General features: G+C 39.7%; 1 protein-coding gene across 3 annotated transcripts in view; it reads right to left on the bottom strand.

Annotated features, from left to right (window-relative positions):
• Positions 1-681, bottom strand: part of POP4 (ribonuclease P family protein) — a 55,747-nt gene extending 55,066 nt beyond the window's left edge. The window contains exons 1-2 of one of the 3 annotated variants that reach the window (XM_087684508.1): positions 347-681; positions 150-232 (exon numbers count right to left, since the gene is read on the bottom strand). In XM_087684508.1, coding sequence (XP_087540634.1) covers positions 150-232; positions 347-530 — 267 coding nt within the window. In that variant the 5' untranslated portion in view covers positions 531-681. The remainder of the gene's footprint in view (positions 1-149; positions 233-346) is intronic. The other 2 variants (XM_087684507.1, XM_087684506.1) reach the window with 2 other exon arrangements.
• Positions 682-19,611: the final 18,930 nt, after the last annotated feature.

The following is a 19,611-nucleotide window of genomic DNA, read 5'->3' as shown; positions in this document are numbered from 1 at the left end:
TTTGAGTTGTACAAATTATGTGCTCGTGCATGTTCAACACCTCCGCACCACTATAGAGATTTGAGAAGATTGGCATCTCTCTTCCAAATCCAACTAACTCCATGTCAATTTCTAAAGACATAGTTATGTGTCAGGAGTTATAAACTCACCTGCATATATGACGTGATTACTTGCCCGGAGCGTACAAGTGGTGACAGGCATGCATACGCTGGTGCATCCGATTTAGCTACAGCTGTGTACAGATACGATAAACATCCAGATAAGGAAAAAGATGAGCATAACAGCTGACTCAAGTGGCTTGCCATGAGTTCCTACTATATTGTTGCAGATGAATACGAACGCTTACCACCTGAGGAAGGCCTCGACAGAGGAGACGTAAATTTGCGTGCAGTAGGTGACACGAATGTCTTTGTTATGGGTGATGAAGAGGGTGGTAAGCTCGAGTGTTTCTTTTCCAAAGCCTGCAGGCGACTCCTCTTTCTCTCTGACAGTAGAGTGAGAGAACCTCGCCCTTCTTCTCGCGTTGCCATCGTTCTCTCTACTCCTTCGAAATCATCATGTAATGTTTCCTATTTAGCATATGGAGTAAAACTTGCCGACGACCCGAAGGCCGAGTTGACTTACCCTCCGGGGGTTTTTGGGGCCCGGTCGGGGCTCGGGGCGGTGTTTGTCCGTGTATGTTCGGTTGAGTCCTAATCCAAGGGACTACTTATACAGCCAACCTCGCCTCTAAGGAGAGATTGCCAACTCGTTAGTCACTCATGCACATCAAACCACAACATGATATGGTATTGGCATGCTAGGTCCAAAACATGGAGAGTAGTTAGGTTATAGTGTTAGGTTTTATGCTTAAAAACATTATTCGTCCTATTTTATTTAATTAACCAACAAGGCAGAAGAGAAGTTAAGCATGCTTCTGTAGAATATTAATGTGCTTGAAGAAGGTAGTAGCAAAGAAAATTGAAAGAAAAATATATCAAATTTCTTAAGGAATTACAATCATAATAACAAGTGCTTCTTCATTGGGAGTTGCTCAGAGAGAGAGAGAGAGGGAGAGGGCTCTCTCCATATTATCACTTATGTTTTTACATAATGTTGTATATGTTCAAAGAAGGTAAAAATAAAAGAGAAAACTAAAGGGAAAAAAGAATATGTATATGCTTTTTTAAGGTTAGCTTCCATCATCATCATTGAGACCATCATTAGAAGTGCCATGTGTGGGAAATCCTACCTTGCTAATCCACACAATTGTGCTATTGCTACTCAGTATCATCATTGTCATCATTGAGACCATAATTAGAAGTGCCCTACGTGGGAAAGCCTACCTTGCTGATCCACACAATTGTGCTATTGCTACTCAGTATCATTAGTTACTAATTACTGACCTAAATACATGCAAGTACGGGCTACACTTTATCTTTATCATCACACCATCTTGTCTTGTTTTCTTCATCATCTTTGTCATCAAAAACACCATAATGACCATCTTCATCATTACCATCGATAGCAGCTTCATCATCATTGTGATCATCATCTTTGTCTATTGCTTGTGCACCTTTCCAAGGAGTATCTCATTTACCACTAGCATCATCATGTACTATATCTCTATTTCTTTTTGACACTATTTCCTATGCTTCATCAGCCATAGCCACAACATGACTGGAAGGGAGAAGGAACAACTAAGCAAGAGGAAGAGACACCACAAAGGGGGCTGACTTCTAAGAGAAGGAGGAGAGCCACCGTAAGTAGAGGTAGAGAGAGCTTCAATTAGTTGTAGGCCAAGAGGTAAGAGCTTATTGGGAATTTTATACAGAGCATTCAAGTCTATTTTGTTGGCATCTCTTGATAAGGGGGATTATTATACAAAATAGTGTAAGAGCTTATCAAGAATTTTATACATAGCATTCAAGTCGAATTAGTTGGCATCTCTTGATAAGGGGGATTATTATACAAAATAGTGGAAGGGAGGCTGCATGACACCTTGGCTTCTTTGGTACTCAACCTATTCTCAAGAAAGGGTGGAGAGAGAAGATTTAATCGAAAGGAGATAGCCTCGTTTGCATTCAATAATTGGTTGACACGTGAAATTTATGGTCTTGTCTGATTAAGATAGGTGCATTAAATTATTTTGGCTATTTGTGAATCCACACTAGTATGCATAGTGTATTATGCACAATGTACATATACATGTACACATCACATATGGAGACACACATGTCTACACAAGATCATTACCATGGCACACACTAGATCTCCATTTCTCTTTCATTCTACCTAATGCTCACCCTATTTGCAAGGGGGAATAAGGGGAAGAAGGAGAAAGGAAGACAACATCTATAGTGTCTAATCATGTGCATTACACATGTACACATGCACAAAACACGTTCCATGCGTACAATGCACCCTCGCACACACCTTGCATCTAGTATAGCATAACACTAGTGTAATTACAGGGTCTCTCTGTACTTTTTTTCTCTTGTCCTAGTACCCCCTATTTATGAAAGGGGATATATGGAAAGTAATAGGAATGAAGATGGTACCTTACATTGCACTCCACACTAATGCACAATCATAGTGTGCACGAATTAGCATAGAGTATAGAGTGCACAAGTGCAAAGGCTGAAAGTAATGCAGTCCAAAGGATTGATTATAGGGTTGTATTCTTTTAGAGTTGCAGAATTTCATAGAGTGTGTGAAGCATATCCCACACTAGGACACATCATCAAACCCATCGAGCACACTTAGTCTTGCATTACATTTTGTCTATTAGTAGTGTGCACCTTGTATTAATCCATCTAGGTTTATATACATACACAATTGTGCATACATATACTATTGAGCATGTTATGTCTCCTCTTTTCTTTTCTCTTAACCAATGCTGCCCACCTTGTTTGCAATGGGGGTTGGACAAGTATGAGGAAGAGAGAGTGAGGCACCCGTAGTATCTTGTGTAGCATCCTACCACATCTAGAGCCCTACACTTAGAGACTTTGCACATGTATCCACCCCGGTGCATACATCATGTGCATTGAATCCACCATTGTATATGCCACCCTAGTGCATTGCATCCTTGTACACCCACATAGACATAGTTTGCTACAATTAGACTACTATATTCCTTCACCCAATGCAAGCCCACTATTACAATCCACCCAATCATTCACCTAGGTGCACTACATATTGCACTAGTGCACACAATGGCACATAGTGCATAGTGCACTTACACATGTGCATACATACAAGTACACTCATTTTTCAACTCAAGCTTTAAAAGCACTATAAAGAAAATTTTAATTTAAACTAAGTGATCAAAAAAGTTATGATTATTTTTACATTTTTACTAATAGTCCCATAGCATCAGAGATTGTTTAGACTTGAAAACTATGGTACCAATCTCCCTACTTTTATAGGGGCAAAGTTTATCTTATGAAACGTTGTCTCATACAAATGACTTTCCTATGAAATAATATCTCATAAAAAATAAATTCCATATGAAATAATATTTTGTATGAGTTTTTTGGGTACAAGATACCATTTTGTATTTTTACACTAATCTTTTTTAAATCCAATATGGCAATCCATATCTTTCCTACCGTGTTCCCAAATTGTACCTTGTATTTTTCCCAAGTCATTGTATAATAGTCTTGGATTTTTTGTATAATTCAAACATGTTATTAATCAAGATTGATGTCATAAACTAGTATATCCAATCTCCTTTTTTCATTGACCCTATGCTTCTTATCAAAGTTATCCTTATTTTTCAACCTAGCTTCTCTCACTTGCATCGGTGCAATATCAATTTCTTTAGGATGTGTTTTTTTGGTGAGCTTGCTTAGACAAGCTTTTTTGCCATGGAAGTAGGTAGGAAATATTTTAGGTCAAATGAATATAAGGAAATACCAAGGCGAGCTTTTTAGCCATGGAACTAGTTCGGTCAGCTTTTAGGTCAAATGAATCTAAGGAAATACTAGGGCAAGGGTATTCATATTGGTATACTAAATCCTTGTGAGCCACCCCCAATGCCTCTCCCACCCATGACATGTTGGATTACAAAGGTCATAAATCAATACTCCTTGTAAATGAAACTAGTAAATTTGATTTTGCAGAGATCATATTAGACCAAAAAAGTGTTTGGTTGCAAACTTTACATGATATGTGCTTTCTTGAATACTTAACTTGTATATATTTGATTATCTTGGATACAATATTATCGCCATCTAAAATGAGACTATGAACCAATTGTGGGGATGGCATGATAACAATATAGATTAATGAAAGGTGAAAGAGACCATTACCTGAGAGAGTAAAAATGTAAAGATAAAAGGTGACCACTCAAGGGGGCCTTGCCCACTATTGCATAATAAGCTCTACATGCATAATAGACTCCTTGTTCTCACTAAGAAGGACTCATGCTATAGGGTATCCCCCCTGGCATTTTGGAAGTGGCCTTCTTGCTCAATGCAGCAGTCTTGGATTACAATCCATGATCTCGTGCACATGGTGCTATCTTGTTTGGTAGGTGTTTGTGAGGAGCTATGAAAAATCTTAAAATTTCACATCGCATGAAGTCAAAAAAATGCATTCCATTAGTGTAATACAAGGATGCAGAATGCAAGGATGGGTGCTAAGGTGTTATGCATGAGACAATGCATGCAAGGATGTCGAATCTGCCCCCCCCCCCCTCCCTCCCCCCCCCCCTCCCTCCCTCCCTCCCTCCCTCCCTCCCTCCCTCCCTCCCTCTCTCTCTCTCTCTCTCTCTCTCTCTCTCTCTCTCTCTCTCTCTCTCTCTCTCTCTCTCTCTCTCTCTCTCTCTCTCTCGATTGTACCTTGCCATCTTTATGGCCGTCTGCACCATTATGTCATGACAACTTACATTGAACATCATGATACTCTCATGGATGATGTTGTTGCTATACAGATTGCAAATTCCCACCCATCACTACCTAGCTTACTTATGCCCTTTGAGAAGGTGCATTCTATAGTTCTTAGAAAGATAGACATGTGGAATTGATGTGTGTGGAAATAAATAGAGAAATTGAGATCATTATTATGGGGTAAGAGGGGTGGCATTTTTTCTTTGTGCATGTGATATAGTCTTACTTGGAAGGGAGTCTACTGAAGAAGTTCATGTTAAGTATAGGGTACAATTATAGAAGCGAGGGAACAAAAAATGCAGACACTCGGTAAGAGATCGATGATGTAGTAGGGGCCAAGGTAGAGGATTTTAGCGAGGGTGAGTGAGAAGAATATAAAGATGCAAGTGGCACTAGGGTTGTGCCAACTAAGGAGGATGTGAAAGCATTTGAGGTGGGTAACTAGGTCCATGAAGAAGTGTTGCGCATGGCCATTCAAGTGCCACAGTGGGTCCTAGCATGCATTGATTATGTCAATATGCTTGGATGATAACATGTATGTATCTAAGTCCTTGTTTAACAACTCATCCTGCAACACTTTTAGCACACTTTCCTACATTAATGGCACTTCCAGGTGTAATGGGCAACTTGGCAAGTGTTGCCCTTGAAAAATCGAAACAAATATATAAGAATGGGTTGATTTGGCACAAGTTAATGGCAAGTATAATAAACCCCCCAAATCAATGCCAAATGGGATTTGGCTATCAAAATATTTTGGTGTTGGTCCCAAGATGACACATGGAATGCAAGGGGAAATTACCAAAAGTGCCATGTTAGAGGCAACACTGAAGTGAGCAAGCTCTCTCTCTCTCTCTCTTTGTGCACATAATGGTAGGTTAAGAGAAAGAACATGAGATGCCAATGAGCTAACTAAATAAAACCTCTCCATTTTATAGCTAACTTTATGGAGTACATAGTGCTAAATATATTTTTGTCACATCCACTTAAGTCACCAAGTGACTAGTGCATTGTGTATTTACATGATTTCAAGCCTACCAAAAATAAGAATAGAACCCATAAAATACAAGAGAGAGAAAAATATGTTAGCCCCTATCTCTCGTGCAAACTCAATGATCACTTTTACTTCAAAACTCGCACTGCATATAAGCATGATCAATCAATTGTCAACTTGAAGTACATTGATCCTATCTACATAATTGGCAACATCCCTAGGAACACCATAGACAACATGTATCATATTCTTATGGCACAAGGTGGTGCAATCCCCTCTAAATGGTCTATGCTACTATAGATCATAGACAACATGTATCGCGCTCTTCTGGCACAAGGTGTTGCAAGCCTTTGAATGGTCTATGCTAGTATAGACTATTTTGAGTCTCGTAGAGGTGGCCATCATGAATGTTGCATGCTAGGAGGGATATCTTTTGGATGATCTCCCTAAGGAAGAGTACAACAAAGATGTACTAGCACACATCACAAGGGTGGTACGTATCAAAGCAACACTTGAATAATAATTTCATTCATAGCATAGCTAGCAAAGGTGCCTAGCCAATGGCATGTCTACCAGTGCCAAAATGGTATGTGCTAGTGAAATGGTTAGTGCTAGCATGTACCATTCAGCCCTCAACTACCTCACCTCTAAAGGGGTCTTGAAACCTTAATAAAACTCCCAATTTCTACAATTCTACTACCAAGAGCAGTGCATGGGAATCTATTAATCAAATGAATTGCAATAGTAATTACCTCAATCCAAAAGTATATTGGTAATTGGTCATATTCATGTGCTCTACAACACCATTCTAGGGTGGGGCTTATGGGTTTGGTCAACTAACACTTAATACCCCTCTCATCACAAAACTACTCAAATGCCTTAGAGACATATTCACCACAATTGTTAGATAATAGGCATTTCAACCTATGCCCAAACTAGTTAATAACCATACCAAGAAAGCGTTGGAATGTAGCTAACACCTCTAAATTTTGCTTAATAAGATAGGCCCAAATTTATGCGAATAATCATTGATGAACATTGCAAAGTACTTAGCACCACCTAATTGACTGATAGGGCAAGGTACCACAAACATCTAAATGAACAAGAGCCAAAGGCTCACCCATATGCACACAGCTTGACTTTTTATGAGAGCTATGTGTGTGCTTGCCATATAAATAGCAATCACACGAGTCAAAACACGAGTAGTCAAAAGGTAGCAAATATCGCAAACGAGTGAGTAATTTCATTCCTTTAAGATACATGTGCCCAAGATGGCGATACCAAAGACATACATGTGGAAAATTAGTCATGGCCAAAACATAATCAACATATCCAAATACAAGCAAAGGATACAAGTTGCCATCCTTGGCACCTCTAGTAAAAACAAGACTACCATGGGTAATCTTCCATGTAGAAACACCAAAAGAGACATTATATCTGTCATCATTCAATTGTCCAATGGAGATAAGAATTTTAATCAAAGCTTAGACATGATGATGTACATCATGAAGCATAATGGAGTCCCAATACCAAACTATAATTTCACATCACCTGTGCTAATAATATCCAATGCAGTATCATCTCCCACTCTAACCAGACTTGGGATAATATTGTGATATAAAACCAATGACGATGTGGGGACATTAAATGAAGCTTGTAAATTAAGAAGTCAATATTGAGAGTAAGAAGATGGAGCATCGATCAACTGAGTAGCATTAAGTGATGAAGCAATGAGTATGTAATCATCTAGCTACACTCCAAGGCATTTATCTCTTCTATCTTTACACACTGGACTTAGGAATAATGTTGCCATCATTAGAAGATTTTTCATTATTCTATGATTTGCCTTTTCCTTTTTCATGCTTATCATCACGCATTTTATGGTACTATGGCCTTATATGACCCTATTGCCCACAATAGTGATAAGTAAGAGAGGATTTAGGACCATGGGACTTACTGCCATTTGATTTCCCACAAGACAGACTTACCCTTGGTCGATGAATCTCTACCACAAGTAAGTGCATGAGAAGTACGAGCTACATCAACATTCTTCTTGTTTACTTCCTCTTGTAAGCAAAGCACCCTCTATATCTTTAAGTTAAAAGCCACCTTCAAGAGGGTTTTCACTCATAGCAGTATGGAATGTATCCCAAGACTTAGGTTGCGTGACAAGCAAGAAAAGAGATTCAACATTCTCCTCAACCTACGAAGTAAGCTAACAGAAAATGGAAAGAAACTCATTTAAATGAGAACACATGGACATCCCTTCCTTCATGTAAAGATCCATGAGTTTTAAAGCCAATACAGTTGAGTTGCAGGACTCTCCTTATCATATAGATCGCAAATCTTTTTCCACAATGCATAAGCACCACCCCCCAGTCTCAATGATATTGAAATATACTTGCTTTGACAATGACAAAATGATAGTAGACTTGTGTAGTTCATCAAGCTCTTTCCATTCCTCTATATTATAAATTTTTAGCTTTATGCCCTCTAATTTCAATGGCTTGACTTGCTTTATTTACACCAATACCTGCCAAATCTGAGTCTTTCAATACTAGAAGTTATTGCAATCCAGCTTCTCTATGTTGGAGATACCAATGTTATTGGAAGCACCTAGTATTATGTTTGCCAAATAAAGAGAGTGTGAACTACTATAATAATAGCAAATGTGTCCCAAAACTAAGCTAAAAAGTGTACAATGGGAAAGAGATTGAGCTAATACGCCACTATCCATAAGCGAAAAGCATTAGAGTGCTCAAACAAAGCGTCTACTCTAAAAGAAATAGCTCACAAATAATTTTCAACATGGCTATCCATAAAACTATAGTAAATAACCATACATCTGTAGACAAGTGACAAAAAATAATGAGCTCCCACTGCCAAGGGAATTTGGGTAGGGATTGGGCTGTAAAATAAACTAGCAGTGCAACAACCAAGCACCAAGAAGTATCAAAATGTCCAAGGTATTAGATATATAGATGCATACAATAATGTATATTAAGCATATATCCACCATTGATAACCCACTAACAATGATCAATACAAGGTATCCAAGCTCAAAAGCAAATCGGCCCACAGTCATGAACCTCTACAGTGAACAATATAACATAAACCAAAAGAGCATAGGGTGTCTCCCACAAACTCAGAGAATCAAGCTCTACAATATAAATACAAATGGCTCCCACTTGAAGAAATTTTGAAAAGCTCGAGAGCACAACAAAGCTCAACGTATCAAGTATATAGCATGTGGGAAGCCCAAGTGCATCAATGATACATCTGGGAGAATAAACATCAAATATGTCTTCAGCTTGTAAGTGAAGAATCACTGTAGCAAATGGCTATCATTGAAATACACCCAATGAAGCTCAAATGTAAGCTTCAAAGGTAATTATAAACGTATCTAGACATAAACATCAATGCCGAGGATAAACATAAGCATATGGAAGACCAAATTAATACATATAGCTTTGTAACCTGTAACCTTGTTATCCAAACTAGAATTGTTCTCTTATGTGAAAAAAAAAGGACTAGAAACTACCATTAACTCTATGAGTGCTCAAATCTATAGTTCTCATTGCATCCTTTGTTTCTAGCTATAGAACACCTCAATCCAATATTGTGTGTAAAAGTTATGGCCAAAATACAAAAGTGCTATCAAACTGCCAATAGCTGTCCATAATTTATGCAACATGCTCTATATTCACTCAAAATGGATAGAATGGCCACTTCTCAACTCAATGATCCCTCAATAAGGCTCAGTTAAGCCTTAGGAAGCTCCTTAACTAACCTAGAGCAAGTATTCAAGACAGGGAAGCTGTTATAGAATCCGAGATACACTCTCGACTTTCTTATATACTTAAAATATATATGGTGAATATTCTATTGGCATAGAGGGAGAATAGATGAGAGAAAAGAAAGATGTAGAGAGAGAGGTATAGAAATTGGCAACACACTAGGGACTGGGAGATGGGCTAGTCCCCCTCCTTGTGGAGTTATATTATTGACAAGGAACAAGCTCCTCCGTTACACATAAGCCAATTCTTACTTGTAGATCTTGGAAACAAGATCACGGTTTCTTGCACTGTATACAACCGGCTAACACTTGCACAACCTGGAAGCTGGCACCTTTTGATATTTCTTGAGTCTCCTTCTCTCCTACACAATATGTGTAGGGCTCTCCTCTTAGCGCTTGATTTTAGCAGAGCTTCTGCAGCACTTGCACCTTCTCTTCTCCTCTTGGAACTTGATTTTAGCAGAGCTTCCGCAGCACTTGATTTTAGCAGGGCTTCCGCAGCACTTGCACATTCTCTTCTCCTCTTGGATACATGAAAACTGATGCTTCCTTCACCTCTTCCTTATACCCAAGGAGAGCCTCCTCTTTTATAGGCTTTCAAGAGCTTCTCTTCTTGAAGAGAGAGTTGAGTTGATCTTCATGCAAGATGTGGTTGTTCCACTCTGCAGCACTAATTTCGAGATATTGCTTTGTGCGTTGTTTGGATGAAAAAACGTCCAGCACGAAAGTTGTAGATCTCGCTGTTTTTGATAACCCGCACAGCTCGTTTTTAAATATCGTTTTTCTATTGCGAGATATTTTAAAAAGGAATTTTCCAAAAAATAGCTTTTAAAACTGTACTCTTAACTTGTGGTCCATGCAACCACCTTGAGTCATAGATAAGGAGAGTTCATTAGATTGCCTTGGGCCTCAAACTTAAGATTGAATTCCACACAAAAGCTTGTGTCATTTTAGACCTTAGAAAGAGAAAATCACTTCTCTCCTCACTTCCAGAGGATCACGTCTCGTCTTTCTTAGTGAGAGAATTCCCTCTCTCGTGTTTCTTAATGAAAGAAAAGACCTTAAACCTTGACTTGTAGGGGAGAGGATGACCCCAAATGAATGCAATGCTCATTACACACAAGTAAACATTCCCAAGCATGCCTGGATGCACACATGAATACATATACACAATGCTAATGCACTTCCTCTTTTTAGAACTCAATCCATCTTCATTTATGTGTAACTCCTTGGTTCTTGTGTACACTCTTATACTTGGCAGACACTTCTTTCCCCCTTCATAAAATGTATAGACTGTACCAGATATCCCCATCACAGTGCTTTGACCCCCATTAAGTGATGCACTAGGAATACTGGTCTCTAAATGGTCTCATGGCCATGTTAGATCATCATCGACACTTAAAGAAAAGTGAGTCATTAATTTATTGACATGAATTTATTAAATAGAGAATGCGTAATAAGCAATCAATTTAGTGACAGAAGCCAATGCATACTTCAAATGGACTGAAATGGGGCTACCTTGAAGATGTAAGTCAAGCTCTCTTTCCAAGTTGAATGCAATATCGGTGAAGCTCCTTGAATGCTCACTTTAATACTAGTTGAAAGGTGGTGTGAAAAGAAGAAACATAAGTGGAAGTGGAAGCAAGAGGGAAGTAAGAGTTATGAAGGTTCAAGTAAAGAAGAGAGAGACAACGTGTGGGAACTCCATTAATAATAATGTGTGATCTATCTTCTCTTATTTGAAGGGAGGTTAAAGAGGACGCATGAGTAGGAGTAAGAGCTACAGTGGAGAGAGAGAGAGAGAGAGTCCAAATGTGGGAACTCCAATAGTCACAATGTGTGACTGGCCTTCCCTTTATTCAAATGTCATTGAAAGAATAAAGAATGAAGTGATAGTGATGGGCGCTTGCCACTTGTAGTGTGCAAGCACGGGTATTGTTAGTGTAGTAATACACGAGCAGCTAGGTAGAGGCGCCTTTACCTCTAATGACCTTCCACTTAAAGGCGAATCTACCTTAGTGAGGAGGGAAAAAAGAAAAAAGTACAAGTGTGCATAGGTATAATAGGATGAGGAAATACGTCATCTCATCCTACGCCCATCATCTTCCTAAGGAAGGCAAAACGCTCCACTGAGAGACTTTTTGTGAGCAAGTCTGTAGGATTCTAGTCAATCGAGATCTTGACAAGATCAACAGTCATGTTCTCAACGACCTCATGAATGAAGTGATACCTCACCTCAATGTGTTTTGTCTTCACATGATGGAAGACCGGATTCTTGGCTAACTGGATAGCACTTAGAGAATCCAAATGCAGTGTAGGAATAGCATCTATCATACCAAGGGCAGCAACCAAATAGCCTAACTAGATGGCTTCCTTACAAGCCTTAGTGATTGCAACATACTCAGCCTCTGTGGAGAGGGCTATGCATTTTTGCACCCTAGATATCCATGAAACAACACCTCCAGTAAAAGTAAACACATAGCCAGAAGTGGACTTCCTACTATTACAGACATGTTACGGACCATACAGCCCAAAAAGAAGTAGAGGAAGACCAAGGAAGCCCAAGTCAAAAAGTGAATAGAGAAGCTCATTTTGCCTTGGCGAGAAAAGCCGAAGAGAAGGCAAGCTTAAAAAAAACATAAGAGAGCACCGAAGATTCTAGCAAGGTGCACATAATATTCTAGTAAGGAAAGCATAGGGCACAATATTATTCATTTTATAAGCACTGAAGATTCAAGAGCAAGGAAAGCGCTAGGTGCAATGTAATTCATTTTATAAAAGAGCACCAGGCTCCCTCTTATGCAAATTGTAAATGTAGAAATACAGGAGCAAAATAATCGTAAAAAGAAGGAAGACTTGAGGAAATAAGACTTTGGCTAAGACAATTGGTCATGTAAAAAAGGGGATGGGTGCCCAAAGGAATGAGGGCATGTAGAAAAGTCAAAAAGTGAATGGAGAAGCTAATTCTTGGTGTGTGGCTAAAATGGCTTTCTTCTTCTCTTCTTCTCTTCTCTCTGCTTGTACTTGTGCTTGTGTTTGAGGGAGGGAGTGTGAGAGTGTGAGGGAGTGAGTGAGGGTGAGGGACCGTGGTGGAGAAGCTCTCCATCTTCTTCTCCCTTCTTCTCTTCTATTGTCTCACACATAAAGGCGCCTCCACCTAGCCGCCCATGTATTACTACACTGATAGTACCCACACCACACTATAGGCGGTGGGTGCCCGTTACCGTCACTTTATTCTTTATTCTTTTAGTGATAGAATAAAGGGAAGTCCGGTCACACATTGTGATTGTTGGAGTTCCCATATTGTGAGTCTCTCTCTTTCTTGCTCTCACTCTCTCACTATAGCTCTCCCGTGCAAGCTTCAATCATTCTCACCTTTCAACTAGTATTAGAGCATGGTTGCTTGAGCATTTGAGCTTGGTCCATGACTCCATCAGTATCCCATTGCATCTCTACACTATTGGTGCATTCTCATGGCAACCATATCCGACTCATTCAAGCTCCAATCATTCCCCAACTTCTCAAGCACCTACCTAGCCCATTTGGGCACCCTCAAGGCATTCCTTAAGAGGTATTAAAGCATTCTTTTGAGTGTTTATTTTAGTTTGTAGGGTACATCAGGAAGGGGCTCCAACCATTGGAGCTCCCCCATTTCATATCTTGGCTCCTACCTGATTAGGCTTGACAAGGATTTTTGTAGGCCTTCTTTAGGCTCTACTTGAGTCCCTTCTTCCACCCCATTAATGCCACATGGACTAGTAGCATACCTAGCAACATCAGCCCTATTTGTGCAAGCTTGAAGACCTACAAAAATTCAAATTTTACTTTAGCCCTACCCTGGCACTGTAGATATATGTATATACTATGCCAGCCATCTCGCTATGTGTTCACCTATGCTGGAGGTGTTGTCTCTTGGATGTCCAGGGTGCAGAAGTGCACAGCTCTTTCCACCACTGAGGCCAAGTATGCTTCAGCCATCACTTAGGCTTGCAAGGAGGCTATATGGTTAGGTCGTTTGGTTCATGACATTGGTATTGATGCTATTCCTACAGTGCATTTGGATTCTATGAGTGGTATTCAGTTAGTCAAGAATCTAGTCTTCCATGTGAAGAGAAACACATTGAGGTGAGGTATCACTTCATACATGGGGTCCTCAGGAGATTGATGGGCGTGGGATGAGATGACGTCTTTCCTCATCTTGTTGTACATGTGTACATGTTGTACTGTCTTTTCTTTTTCTTTTTCACTCTTTATTGGGGTAGATTCACATTTAAGTGGGAGGTTGTTGGGGGTAAAGGCGCCTCCGCCTAGCTGCTAGTGTATTACTACACTGATAGTACTTGCGCATGCACACTGCAGGCAGCGGGCGACCATTACCGTCACTTTATTCTTTATTCTTTTAGTGATAGATGAATAAAGGGAAGGTCGGCGGTCACACATTGTGATTGTTGGAGTTCCCACATTATGAGTCTCTCTCTCTCTCTTGCTCTTGCTCCCCTGCCATAGCTCTCCCACTCGATCCTTCTCACCTTTCACTTTGCAAGTACTTTTTTCTATTTTTTTGGATTTAGCAAAGTAGATTGGAGTAGTGTGAGTTATTTATTGCAATTTGAATGCATTTAGGTAAGAAAAAATAGAGAAATACACAACAGAGTGTTTGTAGTAATAGTAGGCCCAAAATAGGGAAAAGAGAGCTTCAATGTATAAGAGAGAAGAAGGGGAGTGGAATATTGAATAACGAGGGGTTCAAGAGGCCAAGAGGGCAAAGAGAGAGCTCATTTGTGTGTACTTAGTTGAGAAAGAGAGCTTGAGAGAGAGAGAGAGAGCTACAGGATAGGAGCACAGATCCCTGCATTGATTCGCATTCCCGTATTCTTGAGTCCTCTAGGTATGTTTTGGATGTTGTTTGAAGCTTGTTAATTAGTTTTAGCACCCTGGTTGCAATTTTTAGTAAGGCACTAGTAGGGTTTTCAGGATTTTTCATCATTTGGCAACTCGCTGCCGCACTTGGACGGCGATCATAGGCTTTGGATGGTCGAGTCTTGAGCAAACTCAAACGTCCAAGTCACTAGTGTCCACTCGGACAAGTCAGCCTTGGATGGCCACACTTGGACAAGACCACTTGGCCTCAAACGGGCAGAGTCTGTGTTGGAAGAGAGGGAGAGAGATAAAGTGGAGCAGAAGATAAGCCTCAACTCATTGTTATTATTCTTTCATTATTCTTCCATCATACTAACTAAAAGAGACTTACACACATAGATATGATTAATTAAGACTAACTGTGGTTAAGTCACTGACTACACCAACTTATTGAATGTCACACATGTATATAGCTGTATCCAGCTAATGTCAGTCACACACACATAAAGATAGACTGACTGAAGAGTAATGGGAGCTTGATATTCTGACACTCCCCCTCAAGCTCAAACCATCTGATAAACTCCAAGTAGCTGTCTAAAGTATATGAACTTTTCTTTACCAAGAGACTTGGTAAATATGTCTGCTACCTGCTTCAATATTCACATGAATCAAGTCAATTTGGCCCATAAGAATCATTTCTATGATGAAATGATAGTGAACCTCAATATATTTGGACCTAGCATGGTAGACAAGATTGCTAGCCAACATAACAATGCTGAGGTTATCACAATGCAAGCTCACTCTGCTTTCCAGCTGTATTCCCAAGTGTTTCAGTAGTTTCATAAACCAAACTGCTTCGCAAGCCACTAAGACAGCTCCTCTGTACTCAACTTTTGTACTAGACAATGCAACAATAGGCTGTTTCTTACTCTGCCAACAACTGATCATACAACTACCCAATCCAAATGCATAACCACTGGTTGATCTCCTGTCATAGGCACAACCAGCCCCATCAGCATCAGTAAACCATGTCAAGTCAAGAGATTTTCCATATGCATAAAACAACCCATAACTTGTAGTATCCTTTACATATTTCATGATTCTCATGACTACATCTAAATGTGGTTTGCAAGGCTTCTGCCTGCATGAATTGACTAATCAGCCCCATTGCATAACATAAGTTAGGACGGTATATCAAGTTGCCCACCATTTGTCGATACATGGTCACATTCTCTATGTCATTCCCAACATCAATCTGTAGCTTGACTTTTCTGATCAAGAGGTGTCTCCATAGGCTTGCATTCAGCCATACCATACTTCTGTAACATGTCATGAGCATATTGCTTCTGTACCAGCCATATACCTTGAGTCATAGAGACTACCTCAATCCCAATAAAATACTTTAGTTCACCAAGGTCTTTGACTTTGAATTCAGCATGTAAACATGATTTAATTTCAGCAATGCACTCTTCATCATCTCCAGTGATGATAAGATCCTCTACATAAACCACTAGAAACACATATCCATGATCTGTCTTCTTCATGAACAGATTGTGATCTGCATCACCCAATCTAAATCCATGTTGCTGTAAATAAATGTTGACATGAGCATTCCATGCTCTAGGCGCCTGTTTCAGTCCATATAAAGCCTTTTTCAGCTTACATACATGTGTAGGAAAGTATGGGTGAACATAGCCTTCACGCTGCTCCATATATACTTCCTCAACCAAATCACCATTTAAGAAAGCATTCTTGACATCCATTTGCCATAATTTCTAGCCTTTCCATGCTGCCAAAGCAATGACAGTTCTGACTGTTGCCATTTTAGCCATTGGATTGAAAGTCTCCTCATAGTCAAGGCCATATTGATGTGCATACCCTTTTGCAACCAGCCTAGCCTTATAGCATTCTAACAAACCATCTGACTTGCACTTAACCTTGTACACCCATTTGCAACCAATGGGGACTTTGCCTTTAGGCAACTCAACCAATTCCCATGTCTCATTTTTAGCCAGGGCTGCATACTCCTCATCCATGGCAGCACACCAATTATCATCTGTAACTGCATCATCAAACTTTGTAGGTTCTTTGTAACCTATCACACTAGCCATATATGCATAATGGCGGGTTGAATAACCAGTGTATGTAAACCTGTCAAATGGTTTTCTGACTCTCTCAGATCTTCGTAACTGTGGCTCACTCTTAGCTTGCCTCTCATCAGGCGGTACATAATGACTCTGCCTTGCTCCAGGAGTCATAATAGACGGAATGCCCAACTCACTATCCAAACTGTCATTGTCAGATGACTCACAACCTACTGTAAGTGGACCTGTCACATCCTCAAGCATCTTTTATTTTCCCTTATCCAATCTCCCCGTCATTGACATATCCGTGTCAGTGGACGTAGGAGTACGACCCTGCAAGCATCCTGACCAAGGACTTCTTGTAGGTGACTCATCACCTGTAGGACCACTCATAGATGTTCTCACTATAGGTGCATTTTCATCATTATTAGTGTTGGCTAATCCATTAGTAGCCACTGCAACAGGATTACCATACCACGATGCCAGCTCATCAAACACAACATCTCTCCTAATCAATGTCCCATGTGTGGATGGTACATAACACTTGTAAGATTTTCGTTCTTGTGCATAACCAAGGAACACACTCTTGATAGCTTTAGGATCCAATTTCTTACTCTTTTCATCAGGAACATGCACATATGCAATGCTGCCAAGTATCTTTAAGTGTGAAATATCAGGTTTATGACTATACAACCTCTCATATGGAGTTACATCATGAATCCCTGCTGTAAGAGTTCTATTCAGCAAATAGACAACAGTCACTACTGCTTTAGCTTAATAACCATTTGGCAATCTCTTCTCATTCAGCATAGCTATTGCCGATTCCATCAGTACTCTATTTTTCCTTTATGCTACACCATTTTGCTGCGGTGTATAGCTGCAAGCTAACTGTCTTTTGATTCCATATTTAGAAAGGTACTTGTCAAAGTAATTAGAGATATATTCTCCACCTCCATCTGATCTAAGACATGAAATTTTACAACTCAACTCATTTTCAACATGCTTCTTGAGATCCTTGAATGCATCAAACACATCATCCTTATGTTTCAGTATGTAAAGCCAAGTATACCTGCTGAAATCATCAATGAAGGATACATAGTAACGAGCACCACCAAACGAAGCATTATGGGATGGACCCCATACATCTGAATGTACCAACTGCAAGGGTCGTGAGCTATTATGTACATGTCTCATAAATGGAAACCATGCTTGCTTTCCAAACTGACATGCATCACATCCATGTCAAAAGTCATGATACTTGAACTTAGGCAGTCCAAGCACAATCTCCTTCTGCTGCATAGATTTTAGATTTTGTACATTCACATGGCCAATCCACTTATGCCATATCTCAGCATCCCGTATAGCACCATCATCATGTGCAAACATGATTGCTTTCAATTCTGGAATTGACGCATCAAGAGTAAAAACATTATACCATCTCTTCAGCCTCTAGCAATCAATTTGCAGCCATTACCACATTCTTCAACAAAGCATCCATCTCTATTAAATCTCACATGCAGATTCTACTCTGCCATCTGTCCAATTGACAAAAGATTCTTGGTTATTGTAGGTACATGTAGTACATCATGCAGACTCTTTTTCTTACCATCAAGCATCAACAACGGAATAATTCCTGTGTGCTGAATGTCATGTTGGGTGTCATCCCCAATACACACATAACCATGTGAACCTGCAACCATCTCATCAAACCATTCTCCATGGGATGCCATATGATTTGAAGCCCCTAAATCAATGTACCATCTCTCATCTCTGTTTTGCCTAAATGCATTCTTAGACACATTGTGCATGGCAAACAATCTGTCAACTTGCTCATCATGAGCACTGTTAGAAGATGCATAGTGCCCATGCTATTTGCCCTTTGCCTTCATGTCTCCCTACTTCTTGTAACAATCCTTTGCAATGTGTCCATATCTGCCACAGTAATGATAGTCCTTATCTTTGTTTGATTGATCATTTGACTGCCATGAACTAGATTCACCACCTCTACCATGGGGTGATCTCCCCCTGTCTCTAAAGTGACCAGATCCACACTGGCCCTGTGTATTTGTGCCATGCCAGGCATTCTATTGATGCTGTCCATAAGTGTTTCGAGTGTCTCCTTGACCTCAAAAAGAGCCATGGCCTTTGTCGCCTTTACCATGCTAGCTAGAGTAATGAACAGTGTCTTTGCTTTGAGACGTACTAGAATCTGTATTCAGTCCAAGCTTAACTTCCTCATGCAACAGTAAAGTAATCAGCTCATCCCAATTAGGGGATTCAACTCTCACAAAAATAGATGTATCAAATGGTTTATACTCTTTTCCAAGTCCATTCAATGCCACTGTAATCATATCATCCTCATACACTGAAGATCCAATGGTGGCAAGCTGATCTGCTATGTTCTTGATCTCTATAATGTAGGCCTGAATGCTTCTGCCATTCCTAGACATGTTATTGAACTCTTGCTTTAGCTGAATCTTTCTTGCATGTGTTACATTTTCATAATTTTTCATGAGTATGTCCCATGCATCCTTTGGAGAACTGCATCCAGTAATCTGTATAACCATAGCATCTGATATACATAAGGAAAACCAATGTAACACCTTGCATGCTCTCTTAGTCCATAGCTATGAGCCCTTTTCTAATCATCTGTCGGATTCCTTTCATGCATTTCAGGTTCAGCCTTATCACCTATACATAAGTCCCAATAACCTCTGCCAACCAAAAAATTCTTCATACGAAACTTCCGTAAAGAAAATTTTTTGTTGTTCTGCTTTTCTCCCACAATTTGAGTGATATTGTCAGTGCCTTGAGCATTTTCCATAGTTGCAGCTTAGGTATTCAATGATGTATACAACCTGTAAGTATCTCACTCTTTTTCCTACAATTTAGGACCAATTTCCTGCTATTCAGGACAGTTTCTTGCAATTCAAGATAGTTTTCCTGACAACCTACTTGCTATAAACTGTATTCCAAAAATAAAAAAACACAAACAATTGAGCATAA

The sequence above is a fragment of the Lygodium microphyllum genome, chromosome 9 (genome assembly GCF_053477565.2).
Source record: "Lygodium microphyllum isolate KBCC chromosome 9, Lygodium_microphyllum_v1.1.10, whole genome shotgun sequence".
Taxonomy (NCBI): domain Eukaryota; kingdom Viridiplantae; phylum Streptophyta; class Polypodiopsida; order Schizaeales; family Lygodiaceae; genus Lygodium; species Lygodium microphyllum.
The sequence above is the reverse complement of the archived record's forward strand: the minus strand, read 5'-3'. Positions and strand labels throughout refer to the sequence as shown.